Source organism: Gallus gallus, chromosome 2, assembly GCF_016699485.2.
Source record: "Gallus gallus isolate bGalGal1 chromosome 2, bGalGal1.mat.broiler.GRCg7b, whole genome shotgun sequence".
Taxonomy (NCBI): Eukaryota; Metazoa; Chordata; class Aves; order Galliformes; family Phasianidae; genus Gallus; species Gallus gallus.
The window spans coordinates 55,925,876-55,951,211 of NC_052533.1; the positions used below are offsets into that span (position 1 = coordinate 55,925,876).

Here is a 25,336-nt window from a genome sequence, read left to right on the forward strand (position 1 = left end):
AACCATTTGGATGTGGTGCTTAGGGACATGATTTGGCAGAGGGGTGTTAGTTAGGGTAGTATAGTTAGGTCATGGTTGGACTCGATGATCTTTTAAGGTCTTTTCCAACCTGAGTGATTCTACGATTCTTTGATTTATGTGGTTCTTTCACATATTTCACCTTGCTATATTAGAGCGGATCTGTCACAATCAATATTTGGGATGCTTTTACAAGAAGAAAGTGTTGTGAGGACTCTTTTCAGAGGCCTCTACTTTTCTCAAGTCCCACCTCTTCTCAAGGCAACAGTGACAAGAGTAAAACATTTGTCTAAACTGTGTGCTTTGAAGTCATATCATAGAATCATAGAATCACAGAACAGCTTGGTTTGGAACGGACCTCCAGGATCATCAAGCTCCAACCCCGCTGCTGCAGGCAGGGCCACCAACCTCTCTATCTCATACTAGACCAGGCTGCCCAGGGCCCCATCCAGCCTGGCCTTGAACACCTCCAGGGACGGGGTATCCACAACCTCTCTGGGCAGCCGTTCCAGCACCTCACCACTCTCTTGGTAAAGAACTTCCTCTTGATATCCAACCTAAATCTTCCCTCCCTCAACTTAAAACCATTTCTCCTTGTCCTGCCGTTATCTAAGCTTGTAAAGAGTTGACTCTCCCCTCCTGTATGTAGGCTCCCTTTAGGTACTGGAAGGCTGCAGTGCGGTCACCCCGCAGCCTTCTCTTCTCCATGCTGAACAAGCCCAGCTCCCTCAGCCTGTCTTTGTAGGGGAGGTGCTCCAGCCCTCTGATCATCTTTGTGGCCCTCCTCTGGACCCTCTACAGCAGCTCCCTGTCTGTCTTGTACTGGGGGCCCCAGATCGGGATGTACTACTCCAGATGGGGCGTCCCAAGGGCAGAGTAGAGAGGGACAATCATCTCCCACTCCCTGCTGGCCACCCCTCTTCTGATGGAGCGCAGGATACCATTTGCTTTCCGAGCTGAAGGAGCACACTGTTGGCTCATGTTCAATTTTGCATCCACCGGGACCCCCAGGTGCTTCTCTGCAGGGCTACTCTCAAGGATTACTCCTCCCAGTCTGTATATATGCCTGGGATTCCTCTGGCCCAAGTGCAAAACCCTGCACTTCGTTGTGTTGAACCTCATTAGATTCACCCAGGCCCACCTTTCGAGTCTGTTGAGGTCCTCCTGAATGGCATCCCTTCCCTTCATTGTGTCAAGTGCACCACTCAGCTTGGTGTTATCAGCAAAGCTGCTGAGGGCGCGCTCAATTTCGTCATCAATGTCATTGATAAAGATGTTAAAGAGCACTGGTCCCAAGACACTCCCCTGCCTGGGGGACACCGCTCGTTACCAGCCTCCACCTGGACATAGAACCATTGATCACCACCCTTTGTCTGTGGCCTTTCAGCCAAGTCCTTATCCACTGGGTGGTCCACCCGTCAAGTCCACATCTTTCCAGTTTGGAGATACGGATGTGGTGGGGGACCATGTCAAAGGCCTCACACATGTCCAGGTCAGTGGCATCAGTTGCCTTCCCTTTGTCCACCAGTGCCGTCACCCCTTCACAGGAGGCCACCAGATTGGTTAGGCATGACTTTCCCCTGGAGAAGCTGTGCTAGCTGTCTCGGATCACACGCTCATTCCTCATGAGATCTAGCACGTCACCCAGGAGGATCTGCTCCATGATCTTCCCAGGCACAGAGGTGAGACTCACTAGCCTGTAGTTCCCTGAGTCCTCCTTTCTCCCTTTCTTACACATGAGAGTGACGTGAGCCTTTTTCCTGTCATCTGGGACCTCACCTTACAGCTCTGACTTTTCAGATACGATAGAGGGTGGCTCGGCAACCACCTCAGCCAGCTCCTTCAGAACCCTGGGATGCATGTCATCCGGCCCCATAGGCTTGTATGCATTCAGTGTTGTGAGGCAGTCTCGGACTTGTTCTGCCCTTACGGTGGGGGGGGATTTACTCCCCCAGTCCCCACCTTGAGGTTGAAGGATGCAGGGTTCAGGGACGTGAGAAATATTAGAATCCTGTCTGCCAGTGAAGACCAAGGCAAAGAACTCATTCAGTACCCCAGCCTTCTACACATCTGTTGAAGCCAGCTCTCCTTTTACATTTACCAAAGGAGGTACACTTGCTTTGGCCTGTCTCTTCTGGCCAATGTACCTGTAGAATGTCTTCTTACTGTTTTTAACACCCCTTGCCAAGTTCAGGTCAGCTTGTGCCTTGGCTTTCCTGATCCCACGTCTGCAAGTCCAGACAGTGTCCCTGTATTCCTCCCAGATGACATGCTCTTGTTTCCAAAGCCTGTATGTACTTTTCTTTGCCCTCAGTTTGCCCAGCAGGTCCTTGCTAAGCCGTGCTTGTTTCCTGCTGTAGAACAAATGAAGGCAATGACAGAGCCTTTATTTGAGAAATAGGCACTTGAGGAAAAGATATCAAAAAGGAATTGACTCACCCCTCCTGGTAACTGTGAAGAGACGAGCTGAGGAATGTGACCCTCCCCCATTTGTACCGTTGCGCCGCCGGAGAGAGGGGCAGGGGCAAAGAGGGGGACCCGCGCAGACTCAGACTGCACAAGAAGTATTGCAGAGACAGAAGGGGTGGCTCCAGACACCCCCGCACCCCCCGTTCCAGGCACCCACACGCTCACGTAGCCCACCCATTGGTTCAGGCTGTGACCCTGGAATTCCACTACACCTGCCTCCTCTGCCCGCTTTCTTACTCAGAGGGTCAGAGAGCTCTTGTACTCTCAGAAGGGCATCCTTGAAGACTAGCCGCCTTTGCTCAACATCTTTGTCTCTGAGGACAGCATCCCAGGAGATCTGGGCCAACAATTCCTTAAACAGCCTTAAGTTTGCTCTTCCCAAGTTCTGGGTCCTGACCCCACTCTTTGCCAGGCCCACGTTCCTCGAGATCACAAACTGAACCAGGGCATGGTCACTGCAGCCCAGGCTGCCTCCAACCTTTAGCACCTTTAATGATCTCATATATATGATACCCTGTTTAGAATAATGTCTCCTCACGCGAGGTTCCTGCCTTGGATTTCACCACCCTTGCAGCACACCGTGGTGCCCATGCAGCTCTGGGTAGCCCTGCCAATGCAGGCCTGGGAACTCTGGGGAGAGGAGCACCTGGCTTTACCAGGCACCCACTGTAAAGCATGTGTTTCACAGTGACCAAGGAAAGACCCACGGTGTTTGGGTAATGGGGTTTTATTGGGTATAGGGAAAGGGTGATGGGGAATGTGGCGACGGCGCCCTTAACAGTGTCACCGTTAACGTCGCCAGAAGTGAATGGTGGTCCTCATTGAGGGTCCTCATTGAGGGTCCTCATTGAGAGTGACACTTGCTGGATGTCTGTCTCGGGAGTCTCAGTGCTGTCAGATCTCTCGTGCTCCTTGTTGACGTGCGCGGGAACTACTCTCCGGACCTAAGGAGTTTAGTGTGAAGCTCTGTAGTTCTGTGAATGCAGAGACAAGCAGCGCAGCACTGCAAGACTCTGCAGTATAAGAGAGTGGCTCTGCTCGTGTGTGGCTAGAGAGAGCAGGCTCATGGTCTCTGTAATGTAATTGCAGCCCTTGTGGCCAGTCCCAATCTGGGGTAGCCTGCTGTGGGACTGATTGACCAGGCACTGAGTCAGGCGAGGGCTGAGACTTTGGCCTGAGCAGATACAGGCTGTGAAGGCATGGTGCTCAGGGGTCCGTATTCTGGGAGGAGAAGGAGGGGCTCCGTTTGGAGGGCTGCCAGACACCGGATGACACCCCAGACCCTGAGGACAGCTGCACTGTGAAACTTTATGCCCAGCACCAGCTGGCTGGCAGGGTTGTCTGTGCAGAGGTCTCCAGTTCCGCGGCCAGCTGCTCTCCATCCCACAGGCCCAAGAGGGTCTTCCCGTGGCTTGCTATGGCTAGCTATGACATGGTGCTTACAGGAGCCCACACCACCTACCCGTGCTGCCTTGCCCGGCCTTGGCCCAGGAGGGGGTGCAGGTCTATACTGAGGTCCTGACAGAGAAAAGATGCTGGGTGCTTCTCTTGCTGACCGACTCCACTGACTCCACCGCAGCACTGCGAGCTCACTGTAGGCACACAGTGGGAGGGGGTGTGAGCACAGGGAGACCGCTCTCTTGCTGGGGCTCCCAAGCTTGGTGCCTGCTGCGACTGCAGGAGGTGGCTGTGCTGAGAGCCCGCTTCCAGGAAAAGCCCTTCTTTTGCCCTGGTGCTGCAGGGGGTGGGAGAAGGGCAGTGTGGGAGAGCAAACTGCCTGTGCGGAGAGCTTTACCTCTGGAGCCGGCCCTGCAGATCCTTCTCTGCATCTCTCTGTCCCTGCTGCTCACGGGCCACTTGCTCCACAATGCACTTCACCACCTCCCGCAGGGTCTCTTCTGTCACTGGAGAAAGCCTCCTGCAACAACAAGGACAAAACCTGTCTCACTCTTCAGCTGTGACACCCCTGCCTCTTCCCTCACCCAGCCTATTCCACACACGGCCCCATTTGGCCCCACAGCCACTTTGATGCAGGATGACTTCCACACGTGGGCTGCTTTGGGCTCCAGAGAGGCTCATGGCATCGGGCCCTAACCACGGTCACACCCATGGCCTCAGAGTTCTCTCTGAGGGTGTTGTGTGCGGCACCATGACTCGGAGGCTGGCTTCCTTGATCCACGGCACAGGTGGCTCACCACCACCCTACTGCCCCTGGCCCTGGTTGGGATTGGTGTATGCTTACCGTTTTGGGAAATGAGCGCTGTCCCAGGAGACTCTGGGTGGCTCCTCCTCGGCCTCTTCCTGCTCCCCCATCATCCTCTTGATCAGGCTGTGGCTGGAGCTGGAGCTGGAGCTGGACTGCTCTGTCTCGCTCTCAGACAGAGAGCTGGAATATTCTTCCTCAAAGGCAGAGGATTCCTGTACAGGAAGAGACACTCAGCCTTGGGGTGCTGCTTCCCAGCATGCAGCTCCCTGCAAGACCACTCCAGTTGGGACTGCAGTGGGACGGGAAAGCAATCAGGAGAGGAACCTCAGCACGCTCTTGGGGCCATGTCCCAGCGTGACCAGGGCTTTGTTACCGCTCCCTGTTGGGTCTTCTTGCTCCCAAAAGGCAGCAGTCAGCCATCCAGCTGTGCTGCACCAACAGCGCTACTCTGGTCCAGGTGCTAGAGGTACCTTACAACCTCAGCTCCCCTGGATGGGAAGGTGCTGCTGCTTTCTTGCGGGGATGCAAAGTACCTGAGCCACTGGCATCTCCACTTCTTCTGGCTGGGCTTCCGTCTTCTCCGCTTCCAACTCTTGCTGCTTGGCTTGCTTCTTTTTCTGTTTCTTCAGCATTTTGTTCTTTTTTTCCTCTTCAGCCAAGAACTTCTGGGCATGTTTTGAAAATCTACTCTTCTCCTCCTGCTTCACCTTCCTCACCTTCTCCTGCTTCACGTTCTTCACCTTCATCTCCTGCTTCATGACCTTCACCTTCTTCTCTTGCTGCACAAACTTTACCTTCTTCTCCTGCTTCACCTTCTCCTCCTTCCCCTTCCTCTCCTGCTTCACCTTCTCCTCTTTCCTCATCTTGTCCTCCTTCTCCTTCACCTTCTTCCCTTTCTCCTCCTTCTCCTTCCTCACCGTCTTCCCCTTCTCCTCCTTCTCCTTCCTCACCGTCTTCCCCTTCTGCTCCTTTCCCTTCCTGGTCTTTGCGCATTTTTTCTCGGCGGCAATCTGTATGCAACAGCAGGCAGCGTTAGTCTCTGTGGAGGCTGAGGGGTTTCCCTTCCTGCACTCCATTTCTCCCTTTGTCTTCCACCTTTCTGGTTTGCTGCCAGGCTCCTGCGGACTCGACTGAAGAGCCCTTCTGTAAGAGCCAGGAAAATAAATAAACACTGGGCTAAATGCAGTCTGGCAGCTGGGAGTTCTACACAAGCCATCAGGAGCATCCCCCAGTTAGCTCTTGGGGTGGCTTTCGGGAGGCAAATGGAAGCGAACTGCTTATTCTCAAATGCCACCCCAACTCATTTCTCTTCAAGCAAGGTGTTATGTGAACGCGCAGTAAGGAACGCTGTGAGAATCAGTGATGCTTTTCTACAGTTCAGTAAGACAGAGGCACTGCAGCAGTGTGTGTCACGTACCCTTCTATTCGCCTCCACCGCTGCAGCAATGAAGTCCACCATCCTGGGAGTCACCAGAGGAATGACTTTCCCTTGCTCTTCTTTATCCTGCAAGGGTCTCCCCGGGACGGCTGGTAGCTGCCTGCAGAGACAGGTGGGGAGAGTTGACAGGAGGGCAGGAGGTGCTGGGCTTGCATTGCATGCTTAAAAGTGCTTCAGCAGCTTCCTCAGCAAAAAAGAGTCTGCAAGAGCCCCCACATGACTGATCTGGTCTCTACCACTTCCCTCGGAGACCTGGGAACAGCCTGCGGTGCTGACAGCAACCCAGAAACACACTCAAAACTATTCAAACGCTCCTAGGAAAGGAACACCCTCATCCCTTCTCGGGATGTTTCTTGTCACTTTGCGCGCTGGGCTTGGCAAACAGAAAGGTCCGGTTTGCTTCCATCTGAAGGGAAGCAAGAAAGACTCTGCGCTCTTGCAAGGAGCTTTTGCCATTAGTTACCCAGCTAAGAAGTGATGCTATGGGACATTTGTCGTGAGCAAGGAATCGCAATGTGGTAGGATGAGTTCATACAGTCTCTGGATACCCTCCAGATAAACTTCACTCCCACAGAGGCAAGAGCATGGCATCACCCGCGTTTCTTTTGCCAGGAGTCTCACCTGGTGCGAGGCTCTTTCTCCTCGGCTTTCTGGTCTCTCCCTGGCATTACAGTCAATGCCGGTAATCTTATTGGAGGAAGCGCTGCTCGATGAAGGAGGCGCGTCTCACAAAGGTCCCCTAGAAAGAGGAAGGGAGAGAACTTGAGAAAAGTTGCATTTCTGACAAGGTTTTGGCCCGTTTCTTCATGGCTATGGGGCAGCGTTGTTCCCTGGGGAATGCTACATTGATGCCTTCATCCCCTGTGTGTGCTGAAATGGGGGATGCCCTGGCAGATGCCGATGGTCTCAAAGAGCCATTCCAGAGAGGAGAATCGTTTAGCAGCAGAGGAGCTGGCTCTTGCATCTCTTGATGCATGTCCCACCCACACAGCTTTGCTACTGGGGCGTGCTGACAGCAGAGGAAGTGCTTTTGAGACATCTGAGAAGACAAAGGGAAGCAAGGGTAGTGATTTCCAGGGCTGGCAGGACAGGCTGCCGAGCGGAGGCTGCGGGGAAAGTGTCCTCTGCTGAGATGATCCCAGTGGCCACTTGTGATGGAGGGCTGCCCTGAGAACTTGTTCCGGAATGGATCACTCAGGCTTTCCCATAGTGGGTACAAAGAGTCACCCAAAGTGTCTCATGCTCTTCCAGGCGCTCTGTGGTCATGTCAGTTCTAATCGTCTCCAGATGAGGAGGAAGGAAAACAAAGAGGCCCCTGCTGGCAACTCACAGGTGCCCTTACCTTTCGTGCCACTGTCACCAGGTCTTGCCCAGCCTTGCTCGTGTCTGGTCTTCACGTGGTACTTCAGGTCCACCTTTGGTGTTTCAGTCATTTTAATTATGCACTTGTGCTCGTACCTGAAAGAGGAAGAAGCAGGCTGAAGGAAGGGCAACACCTTCCCTTGCAGCTTGACCCAATAACGGAGTGACAGAGACAGACCGCAGAGACACTGGAAGGCCATTGTTTCCCAGAGCAGCTCATTGTGGAGAACCGTACGAGACCTCCAGCGTCTGGAGGGGCAGGTGAGGCCCTGTCAGTACGTGCCAGTGTTTCTTCTGCCCTTGCTGTGAGAGCAGTTTTGCTCCCAGCCAACTCCTCTGGCTGGTTCATAGGAGGAAATATTCTCACTCAGAACGCTCACGCAGAACAGACCGGTCACTTGCCACCCAACAACCCAACAGCCCTTTCCATTCTTTTCTTGCCTTCCAAGTTTCTTGCAGATTAATATCTTTGCAGCTCTTGAGGCTCAACTCCATGCCCACCGCCCCCGCCACTTGTGGATGTCACTGCACAGCAGCAATGGTACAAGACAGAGCCCTGGCAGAAGCCTGCCACACTCAGGCTCCCGTTTACACAAGAATCTGTTCCTCCTCTAGCCCTTGGGACCTAAGCAGAATGCACTCTCATTTGCAGGATGGAAGAAGCACTGGGAAAACCAGAAGGAAGACTGGCCTAAGTGCCCCCCCAGTTTTGACACTGGCACGGATGTGAAACGTGACTTTGCTATGCCACGCTTCTCCAAATGCAATCCAACTGAACTGGAGCGAGCAGGGAGTTCCCTGCAAACCAGGCCTCTAAGCACTGCTAAGTACCGTAGCGAGTACCATGGGCAGCTGAAAAGCTGCTGTCTCGCTCAGGCGCGTGTGGCAGGAGCAAGCATACTCACATTGGAAAGACAGTAACACGTCCGGAAGTTGTTTGGGAAGCTACGCAGTCATTGCGTGAGATGACCGATTTGCTCATTTCTGGCATCTGCAATCAGAACGGAGACAGACGATGGGAGATGGGGACAATGGGAATGGCTGGCAGCTCCAATCTGTCTTAGCCCAACACAACGCAAGCTGCCAAAGGGAGGGGTTCGGGCCTCAGCAAGCCTTGCTGTGCCTGTGTCTCTGCTCCATGCTCTGAGTTGGGACTGAGCAGTGACACTCACCGCTCCTCTGGTCTCTTGACAAAAAGCAAGGCCTTTTGAGGTTGCATATCCTGGCACAGAGCCGCGCCCCCTCGTGTAAGGGAAGAGCTCTACAGAGCCTGCTTTCCTGCAGACCACCAGGAGCCCAGGTGGCTGAAGAAGCATGGCAGGCCAGGAGAAAGCAGTCCCCTAGTCCCCGGAAGGCATTTCAGAAGAATCAGAGGTAGTGCTGGGAAAATGCAAAACCTACCCCAAGAAGAGCCTGCAACATGCCAGCAGTCCCGTTGAGCTTCTCCAGGAAGTCCTCATAGAATTTCATTTGGACCCGTTTTCCTTCAATCAGCAGCATGCCAACGTCTCTCCAAATGAAAGCAACGTTCCGCCTCTTCTCTATGCAGGCGCTGAAAAGGCACACGGTCCTTTCCACGCAAAGCTGCGCCGCGTCTGCAGAGATGCCATTTTCTGAGGCTATCTGAGCATACGGAAGTTGCTGATACTGGTCATGTCCTGGCGAAAGAAGAGGAGAGGAACGTGAGCACTTGGAGAGCCACTGAGTGGGCTACAATCAAAAGTCAGCAGCTTCCAGCCCCACAGGCAATACGCTACTCTTGAGATTTTGAAGTGGCACCATTGGTATGTCTCTGAGGAGACGCTGAGACACGGAGCCAATGAGACCGGAATGAAACCCATTGTTGAAGCAGGTGAAAGAGAGTGTGCTGTTACACTGTATTACCATCTATAATGACAGTCTGGCACCCTTTCCCCACTCTGGTGCCAGGGAAGCACCTCTGTCAGACTTCACTCTTCCTACCTGCAACATCTATGGAGTCATACTGGAGGTCATGGTCCTGCGCAAGAGCCTTTGCCAGGTGAAACAGGGGTCTCTCAACAGTAACCAGACCCTTCTGGCTGACTACGCGCTCTCTGACAACCATGAAAGTCCCCAGTCCAGGAATGTGCACAGCCTGAAAGAGAAGAAAGGGTGGATCAGAAGAAGTTTTGCAGGGGATGTCAGAAGACTATTTCCCTCTCACCCCTCCTGCCTGTGAAGAACCAGAGAGTGCAGTCTTTTGGCTCATAAAGAGACAAACGGGGTTCCCAAGCTGGCAGTCACCCCTAGGCAATCCACTTTAGTCATTCAACTCTGCCAGCAGAGGACTCAGGCAGGCCCAGAAAATGTCCAGCCCTTCTTCCATCATTAGGCCTGGACCTCCTGGCATGTCAGAACTGACAGAGGAGCTAGCCTGTGGCCCATTTTGCATTGCAGAGTCCTTCTGGGGCATGATTCCTGCTTCCACAGAGGGGAAGAATATCTGCGTTCCGTGGCAAATGGGCTCTCGCGGCTAAATCAACCGTGAGAGGGAGGAAAGGAGAGGGAGGCAAGTCCCACCTGGTAGAAAGCCAGCTGTTGACTGAGATAATAGGATGCACTGGACCAAAACTTAGCGAGCTCTGGAAAACAAAAGAAGAGACATGTCATGCTCCCAGGAGGCCACCTCAAAACAGTTCAGCACCCTGAATTCCTGCCAAAGGAGTGATGCGTTTCTGAGACAAGCAGTTCAGTTCCACTGGCGGCTCCTGCTTGGAGATCCCTGGGAAGGCAGGGGCCAGGTCGGGAACAGAACCCAGGAGTCACGCCTGCCCAAGCGCTCCTTCGGCCCCTTGGGTGCTAAGGTAGCTGCCTTCTTGCAGCAACCTGCCCTGCTCAGCCATGCCCGCCTTCCTCCTTCAGGGCTTCCACACCTGTTTTCAGACATGTCACTGGGCCCGACAGCACGTGTGAAATTGGGCCTGAGGGCCTTACCAGAATTTCTGAGCTTCTCAACAGTTGGAGGTGAGCGAGGTCCCGAGAAGAGGGATTTTGCCATCTTGCTTCCCCCCTTGCTGCAGGTCAACAACTGTAGCAGGTGGGCAGCCTTCTGGCAAAACAGTCCTCCTCGTCGGCCCTTCACCCCTGCCCCTAGTTCTGCTTCTCTCTGCCTACTCCTCCTCACGGCACAGCAGCTCCTCCAGAGCACAGCAGCGGCGAGATCAGCTCCTCGGCAAGCACCTGGAGTCTCTCCGGCCTCTCTGGGAGATGTGGGGAGGACACGTGGGGTCGTTGAGCTTAAAGGGGGCGGTCACCGCTGTGATGCAGGGCTATGCCATTATGACCTCAGAACATGTCACAGAGGGACTGCACACGCCCTGCCACTGGGCCTGTCAGAGGTGCCCCAGTGGTGGCCTGTGGGAGTGGAGCCCTGCGGCTTCCGCACGTCAGATCAAAGCTACCCAGACGGCTCTGGTGCAAGGACACAGGGAGGGCATTGCGCGGCGCTGACTCTCATTATGTCAAGGGGTTGTGTGCTTTGTGATCCGTGGGCTAAACACAGCCCTGTGAAGAGCCAAGACTGTGCAGTCTTGCTTTCCCCTTACTAAAGGAGTTGGTGACTAGGTTTCAAGATTGCTGAAAAAAAGGTTTAGTAAAAAGTATACAAGCGAAAATTATCCGTGTTAGCTCTATCCATCAGCTTCATTATATATTTTGTATGTGGCCCAAGACAATTCCTCTTCCTTCATTCAGGGTGGCCCAGGCAGGCCAAAAGGTTGGACCCTCTTGCGGTATGTATTAGAAAAGCCTTTGGTTGCTTGCCTGACTCATTAGAAGACACAGGGTTTTGTAATTACAGCATTTATTTTTACAAAAGCGGAAGTGGTGACATCACAGTAAATGGTCTTGCCATTCTTTGTAAACACACAAGGAGCAGTGACAAGGAACGCATCTTTAAACACAGCCGATGCGTCAATTTCACATCCAGTATGAAATGGAGAGACACTATGCTAAATGGACAGCCAGAGAAGCGAGCTCCCTTTGTGCACAGCTGAGACTTCACCGTGACACACACAGGTCTCAAAGAGTAACTGCTTTCTGCAAACCACCTGACACTTTTTACCTGTTGTTAGCTGCTCACACACTCGGGAAAGTTAACCATCGGAAATACCCCGGGTGCCTACCTCCAAGCTCTTTTTCTCCTCCAAGCTCTCTAATTCGTTTAACGAGGGCCATTAAAAATGGAAATCAAACTGATAATCCCGTATTAAAAATTGATACATTTTTGAGGGTTGCAAAGCTGAGAACAGGAGATTGGAATCGTAATCGGTAATGAAAAGCGGCCCTGATGAGAAGCTATTCTCTGGGCAGTTTTCCAGAGTTGCTCCTCGGATGCACTAGAATCCTTCCCCTTCGATGTCACTGTTAATGTCTTAATTCCTGAAGGAAAATGACATCACATGTTTGTTTCCTACATAGAGCACATCTGACCTTCCGTGGACTGAAAGGAAGCTTTCATTTCTAAACGTAGCTTATCCGTACGAAGGTACTGTAGAAATCCGTATTCTCTCAGGAAGTAAAATACACACCTGTAGGCATCTACATTGCACACACCTTCAACCATTAGGTATTCAACTGAATGCTCACGCGTTATACCGTGGGCACGGGTGGTCTTAAGATGTGTGACAAACCTAACGGCTTCAAAATGCTGTTAACTTACTAACTGGGCCATCAAACGTCCAGCAGTGCTACATCAAGTGTAGCTTCTGGTTGATGTGAAGATATTTCACATTAGCCCACAACAGGACTGAACTGTACTAGAAAAATACTACACACGGTGTAAGCTGTAATGAAACCACCTAGCAGGCACCTCAGTTGAGAAAGTATGGAGATGCTTCGTAAAACAGAAGCGCGTTTGTTAAAATAACTTTTGGTAGTCTTCTGCTTTGAGAGCGCACCCAACAGAATCATAGGAAATCAGACAGGAATAGATCTGCTGCTGCCATCTGTGTCAATGAGGGCCATTACTGTCAGTAAGGGCTGCGGTTTCACTCCTGAAATTACATATGTGGCTATCTGAGGAGCCTCAGATATGTTGTTTTTGCGTGGGCTGTTGCAGGCAGGACTGGGCTCAAAACTGCCTGGGCAAGGGGAAAGCTATAATGTGAAGGGTTGTGTTGCCAGCGGGCCTTAGCCTGTCACCTTTAGCACTCATCCCCACTGGTTCAGCCTATAGGCATGGATGTGCAAAAGACTGACTTTTAACGCTAAATCTCAGAGGCTATATGTTTGGATGCAGTGGTCTAAAACAGTGAGTGGAAGCAGCGTTGTAGCTTCTTTGCCTCAGTGTTTAATAGTAAGACTTGTTACTCCCTGGGCACACAGCCCTCTGCGCTGCTAGCTAGGGATGGGGAACAGAATAAGCCCTGCATGATCCATGATGAGATGATTTTGAAGCTGCTCCAAAAGCTGGATGCTCACAAGTCCATGGGGCCAGATGAATTGCACCCTAGAGTGCTGAGGGAGGTGGCAGATGAGGTTGCCAAGCCACTCTCCATCATTCTTCGGCAGTCCTGGCTAACCAGAAATGTCCTGGCAGGCTGGAGCCTGGCAAATGTGGCACCCATCTTCAAAAAGGGCCGGAAAGATGATCCTGGTAGCTACAGACCTATCAGTCTCACCTCAGTGCCCGGGAAGGTTATGGAATGGATAATCTCGGGAGCCATCATGGACCAGTTACAGGTCAACCAGGGGATCAGGCCCAGTCAGCATGGGTTTACAAATGGTAGATCCTGTCTGACACACCTGATTCCATTCTATGACAAGGTGACTCGCTTAGTGGATGAAGGTAAGGCTGTTGATGTGGTCTGCTTGGACTTCAGTAAGCCCTTTGACACTGTCCCCCACAACATCCTTGTGGAGAAGCTGGCTGCCCATGGTTTGGATGGGTGTATGCTCCACTGGGTGAAACACTGGCTGGGTGTCCAGGCCAAAGAGTTGTGGTCAATGGAGTTCAATCCAGTTGACATCTAGTCACGAGTGGTGTTGCCCAGGGCTCGGTACTGGGGCAGCTTCTATTTGACATCTTTATTAATGACCTTGATGAGGGGATTGAGTGCACCCTCAGTAAGTTTGGAGACGATGCCAAGTTGGGAGGGAGTGTTGATCTGCCCGAGTGGAAAAGGGCACTACAGAGGGATCCGGATAGGACCTGGATCGATGGGCCAAGGCAAACTCTGTGAGTTTCAATAGGGCCAAGTGTTGGGTCCTGCATTTTGGTTACAACAACCCCAGGCAGCCCTACAGGCTTGGGGAGGAGTAGCTGGAAAGCTGCCTGATGGAAAGGGACCTTGGTGTACTGATGGACAGTCGGCTGAATATGAGCCAGCAGTGTGCCCAGGTGGCCAAGAAGGCCAGTGACATCCTGTCTTGTATCAGGAATGTTGTGGTGAGCAGGCTTAGGGAAGTAATCCTGCCCCTGTACTCAGCACTGGTGAGGCCTCACCTTGAGAACTGTGTTCAGTTTTGGGCACCTCGGTACAGAAAGGACATGGAGGTGCTGGAGCAGGTCCAAAGAAGGGCAACAAGGCTTGTGAAGGGCTTGGAGAATATGCCCTGTGAGGAGAGGGTGAGGGAACTGGGGCTGTTTAGTCTGGGAAAGAGGAAGCTGATGGGAGACGTTACTGCTCTCTTCAAACATTTGAAAGGTGACTGCAGCAGAAGTGGGGTTTGCCTCTTATCACTGGGGACAGGATGAGGGGAAATGGCCTCAAGTTGCACCAGGGGAGGTTTAGATTGGATATCATAGCACCAGGGGAGGATATTAGGTTGGATAATATGGATATTCGGTTGGAGATAAGTTAGATAATTAAACTTAATTACAGGAAAGGTTAAGTGCTGGAATAGGTTCCCCAGGGAGGTGGTTGAGTCACCATCCCTCTGAATGTGTTTAAAAACGGTTTGGATGTGGTGCTCGGGGACATGATTTAGTGATGAGTTGTTCAAGTTAGGGTAGTATGGTTAGTTTGTGGTTGGACTTGATGATCTTGAGGGTCTTTTCCAACCTGACCAATTTAATGATTCTAGTCTATGTTCAGCTTCTCATCCATCAGGAGCTTTATGCATAGGGCTGTTCTCAATGAGTTGTTCTGCCAGTTTGTACTTGTATGTGGGATTGTCTTGTACTCAAGGGCAACACCTTGCACTCGGCCTTGTTAAGCCTCATTAGACAGTCACGTGTCCAGGTCCCTCTGGATGGCATCCCTCCCTTCTGTTGTGTGGATTTCACCACTCAGCGTTATCTCCAAACTTGTTGTGCACTTAATCCCACTAACCAGGTCATTGATAAAGATGTTGATGAGCACCGATCTCTAGACAGAACCCAGGGGGACACCACTCCTGATTGGCCTCCACCTGGGTGTAGAGCCATTGACAGCAACCCTCTGGATATGACCATCCAACCGGTTGTTTTTTTTTTTTTTCCACCAAATAGTACAGCCTTCAAATCTCCATCTCTCAAATTTAGAGATAAGGATGTGGTGGGTGACCATGTCAAAGACCTTGTGCAAGTCCAGATAGATGATATCAGTTGCCCTTCCTTTGTCCGCTGATGCTGTCACTCCATCAAAGAAGGCCACCAGATTGGTGAGGCACAATCTGCCTTCGATGAAGCTGTGCTGGTTGCCCCTGATCACCTCCACACCTCATATGTACCTTAACATCTTTTCCAGGAGGAACCACTCCAACATCTTCCCAGGCACAGAAATGAGGCTCACTGGCCTGTAGTTCCCTGGGCCTTCCTTTCTCCCGTTCTTGAATTTGGAAGTGATGTTTCCCTTTTTCCAGTTACAGGGAACTTTCGCCTGGCAGCCATGATTTTTCAAATATGATGGAGTGTGGCTTTACAACTCTGTCAGTGAGCTCAGACACCTCCTGGGCTAGAATTCTTTCCTCTCCTATGACCTAGGTGGACTCCATCAAGACAGATGCCAAGTAAACTGCCCCATGGTTGAAAAAGCCAAAATTCCTGCGGTGACACCAGCCTCTCAACCATATATTTATTGGATAGGTTTTCCTGGTCCTCTTGGTATCTCTCCCTGACACCTAAGGGATAGAGGAAAACACTGTCTGTACTGCATCAACTGACTACCCCAATCCCCTGAAGTCCTTTTTGGTGGCCCTCAGGCTTCTCTCAGCAACTTCATTCCTGCCAGCTTGAACTGTCAGTAATGGTTAATGATCAGAAGGTTGAACCAAACAAGGGAGTCTCGTAGTAATGTTCCTGACCTTGGTTGGCCACAGAGAAACAGCGTTCTTCCCTGTGGGTAGGATCCATGTAACATTTGGGGCCCTCCATTCCCCTTGGAAAGGAGTGACCTAAGACAATTACCCTTCTTTCTGTCTTGGTGGAGGCAGTCTTGAGGTTTGGAGTCAACCTCCTTGCCCTAGACAACCTCCTGGATGGACCTTCCCGTAATCCTCATTTACTTATACCTGGAGTTCTAGAGCCTCAAATCTATTGCATAACGGCATCTGGGAAGACGAGGGAGGGAGTTCTACTGCCAACCAAGTGGGGACCTGCTTCCAGTCCTTCTCATCTCCTAGGTCTCCTCCCTTTGCCCAGTGGTGACAAGGCGAAGGGTTCACCCCTGTTTGGGACTTATCACCATGGTGCCTTTCTCTTAGATATGGCAGGGAGTGGTGTTTCCACCAGTCTGTCTCCCACTTACACACCTGCGGCTCCTTTAACTCTCCTGCTGTGCTGAGTAGATAATCAACCTGCTCACATCTCACATAGGTGGCATCTCCACCATCCTGCGGGGGCACTTCTGCAGCCGAAGACCCAAATGGCCACACTTCTGGGCAGGCACTTGGTCTGGGTAACTGCATTCTTTTTTTGCAAGAGCTTTTTGCCACATAGATTGTTTGTTTCCATTATCACAGAATCTTAGGGACTGGAAGGCACCTGTGGAGATCATCTAGTCCAACATTACTGCTAAAGCAAGATCCCTAGAGTAGGTTGCACAGGAAAGTGTCCAGATGGGTTTGAATATCTCCAGAGAAGGAAGCTCTAGAACCTCTCTGGGAAGTTTGTTCCAGTGTTCTGTCACCCTCACAGTGAGGAAGTTCTACCTCATGTTTCTGTGGAACTTCCAGTGTTCCACTTTGTGCCCATTGCCCTTTGTCCTGTTGCTGGACACTGCTGAAAAAATCCTGTCCCCATCCTTGTGATGCCTGAACTTTAGATATTTCTAAGTGTTGCTAAAATCCCATGTCAGTCTTTTCTTCTCCAGGCTAAACAATCCTGAGTCTCTCAGATTTTCTTCGTAAGGAAAATACTCCAGCCCCTAATCATCTTTGTAGCCCTCCACTGGACTTTCTCTAGAAGTTCCCTATCCTTCTTGAAGTAGGGAGCCCAGAACTGGACACAGTACTCTGGTTGTGGCCTTACTAGGTTAGAATAGAGGAGAAGAATCATCTCTCTTGATGTGCTGGCCATTCTCTTTCACTTAATGCGCCCTAGGATACTGTTGGCCCTCTTGGTCACAGGCACACTACTGGCTCATTGTCCAGCAGGAGACTCAGGTCCTTCTCTGCAGTACTCCTTTTGAGCAGGTCATGCCCGAATCTGTACTGATGCTTGTGGTTATTATTCAAGTGTTGGTCACATGCCCTTGTTGAACCTCATAGGGTTCTTCTCTGCCCAACTCTTCGCCTATCCAGGTATTTCTGAATGGCAGCACAGCTGTCTGATGTGTCAGCCACTCCTAACTTTCTATCATCAGGAAACTTGCTGAGGGTGCACTTCATCCTTTCATGGAGGTTGCTAATGGGGAAGTTAAACAAGACCAGATACAGTAGCAGTCTGTGGGGAATGCTGCTAGATACAGGCCTCCAAGTAGACTGCACAGCTGATCATGATCCTCTGAGCTCTGCTGGTCAGCCAGTTCTCAGTTCACCTCACTGCCCCCTCATCTATTCCACACTTCCTTAGTTTACCTGTGAGGATTATATGGGGGTGTCAAAAGCATTGTTGAAGTCAAGGTACCCAGCATCTGCTGCTCTCCTCTCATCTACCCAACTGGTCATGATGTCATAAATGGCTACCAGATTGATCAAGCATGATTGCCTCTTGGTGAATCCATGTTGACTACTCCTGATAATCTTCTTTTCCTCCATGTGCTTGGAGATGGGATCCAGGATAAGTTGTTCCATCACCTTCCGAAGAATAGAGTTTGACTGGCCTGTAGTTTACCAGGTCTTCTTTCATGTGCTTTGGAAGACTGGAGTGACACTGAGTTTCCTCCAGCTCTCAGGCACTTCTCCCATTTTCTGTGACCTGTCAAAGATAATAGAGGGCAGTGCAGCCATCACTTTTGCCAGTTCCCTCAGCACTCTTGGGTGCACCCCCTCAGAGCACACAAGTTTATGTGTTGTAAGTTTGTCTAGATGATCCCTGACCAGATTCTCCTTGACCAATAGGAAGTGTGTCTATCTCCAGACTCTGTCTCTTACCTGTAGGGTCAGGGATTCCTGATTGCTAGTTTTAGCTGTAAAGACTGGAGCAAAGAAGGCATTCAGTAACTGCATTCCCAGTGTCTGCTGCTACAAGTGTACCCACCTCATTCAGCAGCAGGCTCATGTTTTTCCTTGTCTTTTTTCTTTTTTTAACTGATATTGTTAAAGAATCCCTTCTTGTTGTCTTTGACCTCCTTTGCTATTTTTAATTCCAGGCAGGCCTTAGCTTTCCTTATTGCATCCCTGCATGCACTGACAACATTTTTGCATTCCTTCCAAGTGGCCAGACTCTTTTTTCACAGTCTGTAAACTTTTTTCTTCTGTTTCAATTTTTCTGTGAGCTCCTTGCTCATCCATGCCAGTCTCTTGTCACTTTCGCCTGATATCATATTCATAGGTATGCACCAATCCTGAGAACAAAGAGGTCATGGCTTTATTTTTACGTCTTCAAGAGCCCAACAGTGGTTTCTCATAACAATTGTTACATTTCACCTATTTTGTGCTGTGAGTTTGCTTGAGCTTTTTTGACTGTTAAAGAGCTAAAAGATGTGTGGAAGTCTCATTTCCAATAAGGCTGTGGTGAGAGCAGATAGTTGTGATGAGAAGCAGGTGAGCTTGCCTAGTGTTTGTTTGTTGTGCATGGATGTTTATACTGCAAGCCATACTTTTGTGAGACTCCCATTACTGAACTACCAATAATCTCATAAGCATGGAGGAACTAACGTTGCAAAAACCTGCGCTGGATTTACCATCACATTAGTTTCTAGTTTAATGTGCTGCTAGGTCAGCCCCTTTTAAATACCGTTCTCTATTTTTACATCTAACACATTTGTAATTGGAGATGTTTCTATAATCCCAAGTAAGCCTTACCCACATTTTTTTTTCTCATTCCGCAAATCGGAATTTACCCATTTGTTTCCTGTGATTCAAGGGAATTTGGTCACGGTCAGCAACAGAAGCTTTGGGATCATGGGCATGGAGCTCAGGTTACGCCAAACTTTGGTTCTTCTCCCCTGCACTTTTTCCCAGTCCAGTGGAAGTCAGAGCACTGTGTGCCCCTGGTAATGTGCATGAGTGATGTTATTTATTTCCTTCTTCAGAGTATCCTCCAAGTTTGTTATGATGCTGTCTCTTGTGGCCCACCTCGAATCTGTTGATGGGAGAAAGAAGGGTGGGGAGATTTATGACCTAGGAAGAATACAAGAATGCAATCCAGACGTGCAGAGATGGGATCAGGAAAGTTAAGGTGCAGATGGAACTGAACTTGGTGGGGGATGTGAAAAATAACAGGAAGGGATTCTACAGGTTTGTTGTTCAGAAGAGAAGGGCCAAGGAGAGCATAACTCCTCTGATACATGAGAGGGAAAAAATGGCAACAATGGACACAGAGAAGGTTGAGGTACTGAACAAGTTCTTTGCCTCAGGCTTCCCACACCTCTCAGGTCCCTGAACATCTTGGCTGAGGCTGTGGAAGCAAAATCCCTCACACTGTAAGCAGAGAACAAGTTTGAGACTGCCCAATTAGACTGAGTGGGTACAAATATGTGGGGAAGATGGCATACATCCTGGGGTCCTGAAGGAACTGGTTGATGTGATTGCCAGGGCACTTGATCATATTTGCAAAGGCATGTCTGTCCAGCGAAGTCCCTGGTGGGGGGTGTGGGGAATAAAAAAGAGAAACATCACTCCTATTTTTAGGAAGGATAGAAAGGAAGACTTAGGGAACTACAAATGGTGAGCCTCACATCTGTGTCTGAAAAGGTCATTCATGGAATAGATCCTCATGGAGGTTATGTTAAGGTACCGGCAAGATGAGCTGGTGATCTGAGAGGGCCAGCACGGCTTCACTAAGAGCAGATCATGCTTGACCAATCTGGTGGCCTTCTACGATGGTGTGATGGCATCAGTGGACAAATAAAGGTAATCTGCCTGGATTTCTTTGAGGACTCTGACATAGTTCCATGCCACATCCTTATCTCTAAATGTAAAAGAGATAGATTTGAAGGCTGGACTATTAGGTGGATAAAGAGCTAGCTGGATGATTGTGGCCAGACAGCTGTGGTCAAAGTCTTAACGTAGAGGCTGCTCATGAGTGTTGTTTCCCATGGATCTATCTAGAGACTGGCGCTCCTCAACATTTTCATCATTGACCTGGACAGTGGGATTGAGTGTCCATGCTTAGCATGTCTAGAGATGATACTAAGCTGAGTGTTGCAGTCAATACAGTGAAAGGGATGCCGTCCAAAGGGACCTGGGCATCCTTGAAAAGTGGGCCTTGTGAGGATTAACAAGGCCAAGTGCAAGTTGTTGCACTTGAGTCAAGACAATCCCAGGTACAAGTACAGACTAGACTAGGATAACTCATTACCCTGTGGGGAAGGATTTGAGGGTCCTGATGGACAAAAAGCTGGACATGAGCCAGCAGTGTGTACTTGCAGCCCAGAACTGTATCCTGGGCTGCATTAAAAGAAGGGTTGCCAAGAGCATGAGGAAAGTGATTGTTTCTTTCTACTCTGCCCTTGTGAGGCCTCACCTGTGCTACTGTATTCATATCTAGGGATCTCAACACAAGAAAAACGTGGAGCTGTTGCCTGGAGCACCTCTCCTGTGACGACAGACTAAGAAAGCTGGGCTTATTCAGCCTGGAGAAGGTGTTAAAAAACAAACAAACAAAAAGCAACCAAGCAAAAAAAAACTAGTGCAGTCTTTCTATACTTAAAGAGAGCTTATAATCAGAAGTAGACCAGCTTTTTGTGCAGTGAGATGGGAGTAGGAGAAAGGGAGATGGTTTTAAGCTAAAAGAAGGTAAATTAAGTTTGACGTTAGGAGGAAGTTTTTTACTATGAGAGTGGTAAAGTACTGGTTGTCCAGAGCAGTTGTAGGTGCCCCAGCCCTTGAGGTTTTCAACGGCAGGGTTTGCACAGATGTCTTCGCGAGATCTATAGACTGTATATGGAGAGAGCAAGTAACCAGCATAAAGCGTAGCATAACTCTCTGGTCTCCTTGTATTGATTCGACTACTTACTGAGCCTGCTTGTTTCAAAATAATATATTTGCTGCTACCTTCAAAAACAGTTAATATCCTGGTTTCAGAGTTTCTAGTGCCAGTCCACAGGGTGTTTTATCTAATAATCACCTTACTCCTACAGGGGGATTGTAACTGTACTACATTGGCATCTAGATTTAACTACTGACTTTATCAGCCTTTCATAGCTGTTACAGAAGGGGTAGCTAAGGCTTTCCTTTTTTCAGATGCTTAGGGTGAAAGAATGAAAGTATCTGACTGTAACAATTATTATCTTTGAGATGTTTTATATATTTTGTTTTTTGTTTTTTAGGTTTGGAAGGCGTTTTGAATCTCCTCTTTTGTGGCAAAGCATTATCATGATCATTACTATGTTACTGATGCTGAAACTGTGCACTGAAGTACGTGTGTCCAACGACCTAAACATAAAACGCCGCTCTTTTTCAGGTTAGTGACAGGGACTAGCTGTTGCGGAGTCTTTTTGAAAACATATTGCACTGTGTTTTGAACGAAAGTTCTGCCTGAACTGCAACCCAGCCTCCTTTCTTGATAAATCAATGTTTTACTAACTTCTTTGAAATCACTCTTTTCCAGATGAGTACTTAAAGCTGCAGTTTTATTTTCAATGTGTCTTGATTTAGTCTGGAAACAGAAGTTCTGGTTAACATTTCATATAATGCCCTAGGATATAGAGCTGAATTTCATATTGTTTTGCTACCCTTGGATATCTTCTTTATTTTTTAAGATCCTGTTCTGTATAATGAATTATTTTTTGAACTGTACTTTCTGTCAAGTTCATAGGTTAGATCCTGATTGTATGCTATTATCAACACTTGCTTTTGCACAGAATTTATTTTCTGCTTATTAAATTAATGGCCATCAACTGTCATGGCTTGGCAAGGGCCTGCTAGTTAGACCTAGGGAAAAGAAGGGATTGTACTGGCTGTGGATACAGGGCATGTCAGCTGGGGAGAATACAAGGATGCTGTCTTGACTTGTAGAGAGGGGATTAGGAAAGCCAAGGCACGGATGGAACTGAACTTGTCAAGGGATGTTAAAATCAACAAGAAGGGTTCTTGAGGTACATTGGACAGAAGAGGCAGGCAAAAGAGAGCATACCTCCTTTGGTAAGTGAGAAAAGAGAACTGAGTATGACAGATACGGAGGAGGCTGAAGTACTAAATGAGGTCTTTGCCTTGGTCTTTACTGACAGCCAGGATTCTTGTATTTCTCATGTCCATGAAGCTCGCATCCCTGGGTCCCTAGATGGGAGCTGGGGGAGTAAATCACCTCTCCCCCCCCCTACCATAAAGGCTGAGCAAGTCTGACACCTCCTCATGAGACTGAACGTATACAAGCCTATGGGGCCAGATGATGTGCATCCCAGAGTCCTGAAGGAGCTGGCTGATGTGGTTGCTTAGCTGCTCTCCATCATATTTGAAAAGTCATGGCTGTCAGGTGAAGTCCCCAGGGACTGGAAAAAGGAAACATCACTCCAATTTACAGAAAGAGAGGAAGAAGGACCTGGGGAACTGCAGGCCGGTGAGTCTCACCTCTGTGCCTGGGAAGATCATGGAGCAGATCCTCCTAGAAGTCATGTTAAGGCACATGAGGAATAAGCAGGTGATCTGAGACAGCCAACATGGCTTTACCAAGGGGAGGTCATGTCTGACCAATGTGGTGGCCTTCTGTGGTGGACTGATGATGTCAATGGACAAAGGGAAGGCAACCAGTGTCATTCATCTGGACTTGTGCAAGGCCTTTGACATGGTCCCCCACCACATCCTTACCTCTAAATTGGAGAGATACGGATTTGAGAGGTGGACTATTTGGTGGATAAGGAATAGTTGGAAGGCTGTAGACAGAGGGTTGTGTTGAATGGCACTGTGTCCAGGTGGAGGCCAGTGATGAGTGGTGTCCCCCAGAATTCTGTCTTGGGACTGGTGCTCTTCAACATCTTCATCAATGACATTGATGATGGGCTTGAGTGCACCCTCAGCAATTTTGCCAGTGACACCAAGCTGAGTGGTGCGGTTGACACATAAGAAGGAATGGATGCCATCCAGAGGGATCTCAGCAGACTTGAAAGGTGGGCCCTTATGAACTTAATGAGGTTCAACATAGCGACGTGCAAGATTTTGCACTTGGGTCAGAGGAGCCCCAGATACGTGTACTGACTGGGAGAAGAACTCCTTGAGAGTAGCCCTGTGGAGAAGGGAGGGCCTAGGAGTCCTTTTGGGTGAAAAACTGAACATGTGCCAGTAATGTGCTCTTGCTGCTTGGAAGACCAATGGTATCCTGGGCTCATCAGAGGAGGGTTAGTCAGCAGGGATGGGGTGTGATTGTCCCTTTCAGCTCTGCCCTTGCGAGGCCCCACCTGAAGTACTGCATCCAGATCTGGGGCCCCCAGTACAGGAAAGATGTGGAGCTGTTGGAGAGGGTCCAGAGGAGGGCCATGAACATGATCAGAGGGCTGGAGCACCTCCTCTGTGAGGACAGGTCTTAGAAGCTGGGCTTGTTCAGCCTGGGGAGGAGAAGGCTGCATGGAGACCTCATTGCACCCCTCCAGTATTTAAAGGGGATTATGAAAAGGAGGGGAATTGACTTTTTACTAGAGTAGGCAGTAGTAGGACAAGGGAGAATGGTTTTAAGCTCAAGGAGTGAACGTTTAGGTTGGATGTCAGGGGAAGTTTTGCCCAGAGAGGCTGTGGATGCTCCGTTCCTGGAGGTATCAAGACCTGGTTTAATGGGGCCCTTGACAACCTGGTTTAGTATTAGATCTGGAGGTTGGTGGCATTGCTTGTGGCAGGAGGGTTGAAACTTCATGATCCTTGAGATCCCTTCCAACCCAAGCCATTCTGTGATCAAAACAGGAGGTGCTGTCATATCACAGATGGAAGATTGTCCTTTTGTACACCATTTCCTTGCTCTTTTTTTTAGTGTGGAATTTATGGGTGTTGTCACTTTTTAACATCTCATTGTATTCTTTATGTAATCAAATATTCTTGCTCAGCAGAAGGTCTTCACTTTTTTTCCACCCAGATAAGAAACATCAGTAGTTTTTGTTTCTTACAGAAGAAAGATAAACAGCAAAATAGTATTTTGTGTTTGACTTACAGAATTTTGTATCACAGCTTATTACAAACAAGATCAGAATTAATATTATCAGCTTTTTGTTAGTTGTTCTGCAGTTATGAGTATATAACTTATTCTCTCCATCTATTCTTCTTCCTTACTACCTAATAATTGAGGGTCTGACTCAGCACCAGATATCCACAGCCTTTATTAGAATGCAGTAGATACTGGCTGTGCAGTAGAGTAATTTATCTAGTAGCTGCGGAAGCTACTTCCATTTCTGCTTGCTATGGAATGTGGTGTGAAATTGTTAAGGTAAGTGAATTCATGTGGAACAGGATCTGTAATGCAGTTCTTAAACACCAATTGCTGTGTCTGCTAATGTTAGTCTAGCAGGATGAATGACTTAACTCTTTTCAGCCCAGATTTAGCAGCAATTAAAATTTAAAATGCAGCAAACATTTAGGAGAGAGAGTGACATTATGCTTTCTGCCTCTCAAAGCTAGCATTTCTTGAACTTGCCAAAAGGTTTCTCTGTTTGCCCTTTTACACACACTCTTGCAGTTGCCATCAGTAACCTTTGGACAAAAAGGGAGGCTATTCAGTTTTGTACATAACTCTCTTCAAACAACTCTCCCTGAAAGACATACAGTCTTCTGAAGGGTAATTAGTCTTTCCCTTACCGGGTAATGGAGGTTCCTCAAGGTTGTGTTGTGTCATTTGATCCTTCCTGAAACTCAGCCTGTTACACTTAATTAGCTAAAGAAACTGATTTTTGCCTACTTGTGGACCTTAATTGTTAGTCTTTGAAATGCTTGCATCCTTTGAGACCAGCTAAAATTGTTTTCCTAAGTGTAATTGATTTTGATGGAAAAATTTTCTCAAGAATCATCCGGCTATACAAAACAGGCACACTGAGGACTTTGACTCTGCCAGCTACAATGTGATGTCTCAAAACAAACACTTGACTGGTTTCAACAGTACAAAATTTCTTTCAAGGAGAGCAGAAAGTTGGGTTTGTATTTCAGACCCAGTATAGGTAGGAGTGAGATCTGTGGTTCTAATCGTACTCCTAATCTTATCGTGTTAGTTTTATGGTGATTCAGACAAGCTGATAAATGTGTTCTTACTTTCTTTCCTCATAGTTTGCCAGGTCAGCAATAAGCTATGCTTGTAGTCAGTGTTTGTAATAAACCTTACAGAATCATGAGTGGAGGGTGCACAATATCTCTGTGATAGTATCGTTCTTCATGTGACTGATCTG

At 49.0% G+C, this 25,336-nt stretch overlaps 2 protein-coding genes and 1 non-coding gene across 12 annotated transcripts in view; 1 reads left to right on the plus strand and 2 right to left on the minus strand.

The window, feature by feature from the left end:
• PQLC1 (PQ loop repeat containing 1) overlaps positions 1-25,336 on the plus strand; it is a 73,471-nt gene that overhangs the window by 7,557 nt on the left and 40,578 nt on the right. For 5 of the 10 annotated variants that reach the window (XM_025147626.3, XM_025147627.3, XM_025147630.3 and 2 more), the window contains exons 2-3: positions 18,904-19,033; positions 21,311-21,444. The exons of 1 other annotated variant lie outside the window; for it this stretch is intronic. In XM_025147626.3, the coding sequence (XP_025003394.1) occupies positions 18,904-19,033; positions 21,311-21,444 (264 nt within the window). Of the gene's footprint in view, positions 1-8,145; positions 10,552-18,903; positions 19,034-21,310; positions 21,445-25,336 lie in introns of all 10 variants that reach the window. 4 more of the 10 variants (XM_426032.7, XM_046938116.1, XM_004935086.5 and 1 more) reach the window with 2 other exon arrangements.
• Positions 5,011-6,321, minus strand: LOC121109606 (protein PXR1-like). The gene is made up of 2 exons (XM_040696358.2): positions 6,111-6,321; positions 5,011-5,703 (listed from the first exon to the last, which is right to left on the minus strand). Exons 1-2 carry the CDS (start codon positions 6,150-6,152, stop codon positions 5,173-5,175), a joined length of 573 nt encoding a protein of 190 aa, XP_040552292.1. The 5' UTR covers positions 6,153-6,321; the 3' UTR covers positions 5,011-5,172.
• On the minus strand, positions 7,254-7,317 carry MIR7458-1 (microRNA 7458-1). Its single transcript, NR_105626.3, has one exon. It is a non-coding gene; the product is annotated as a microRNA 7458-1 (primary transcript).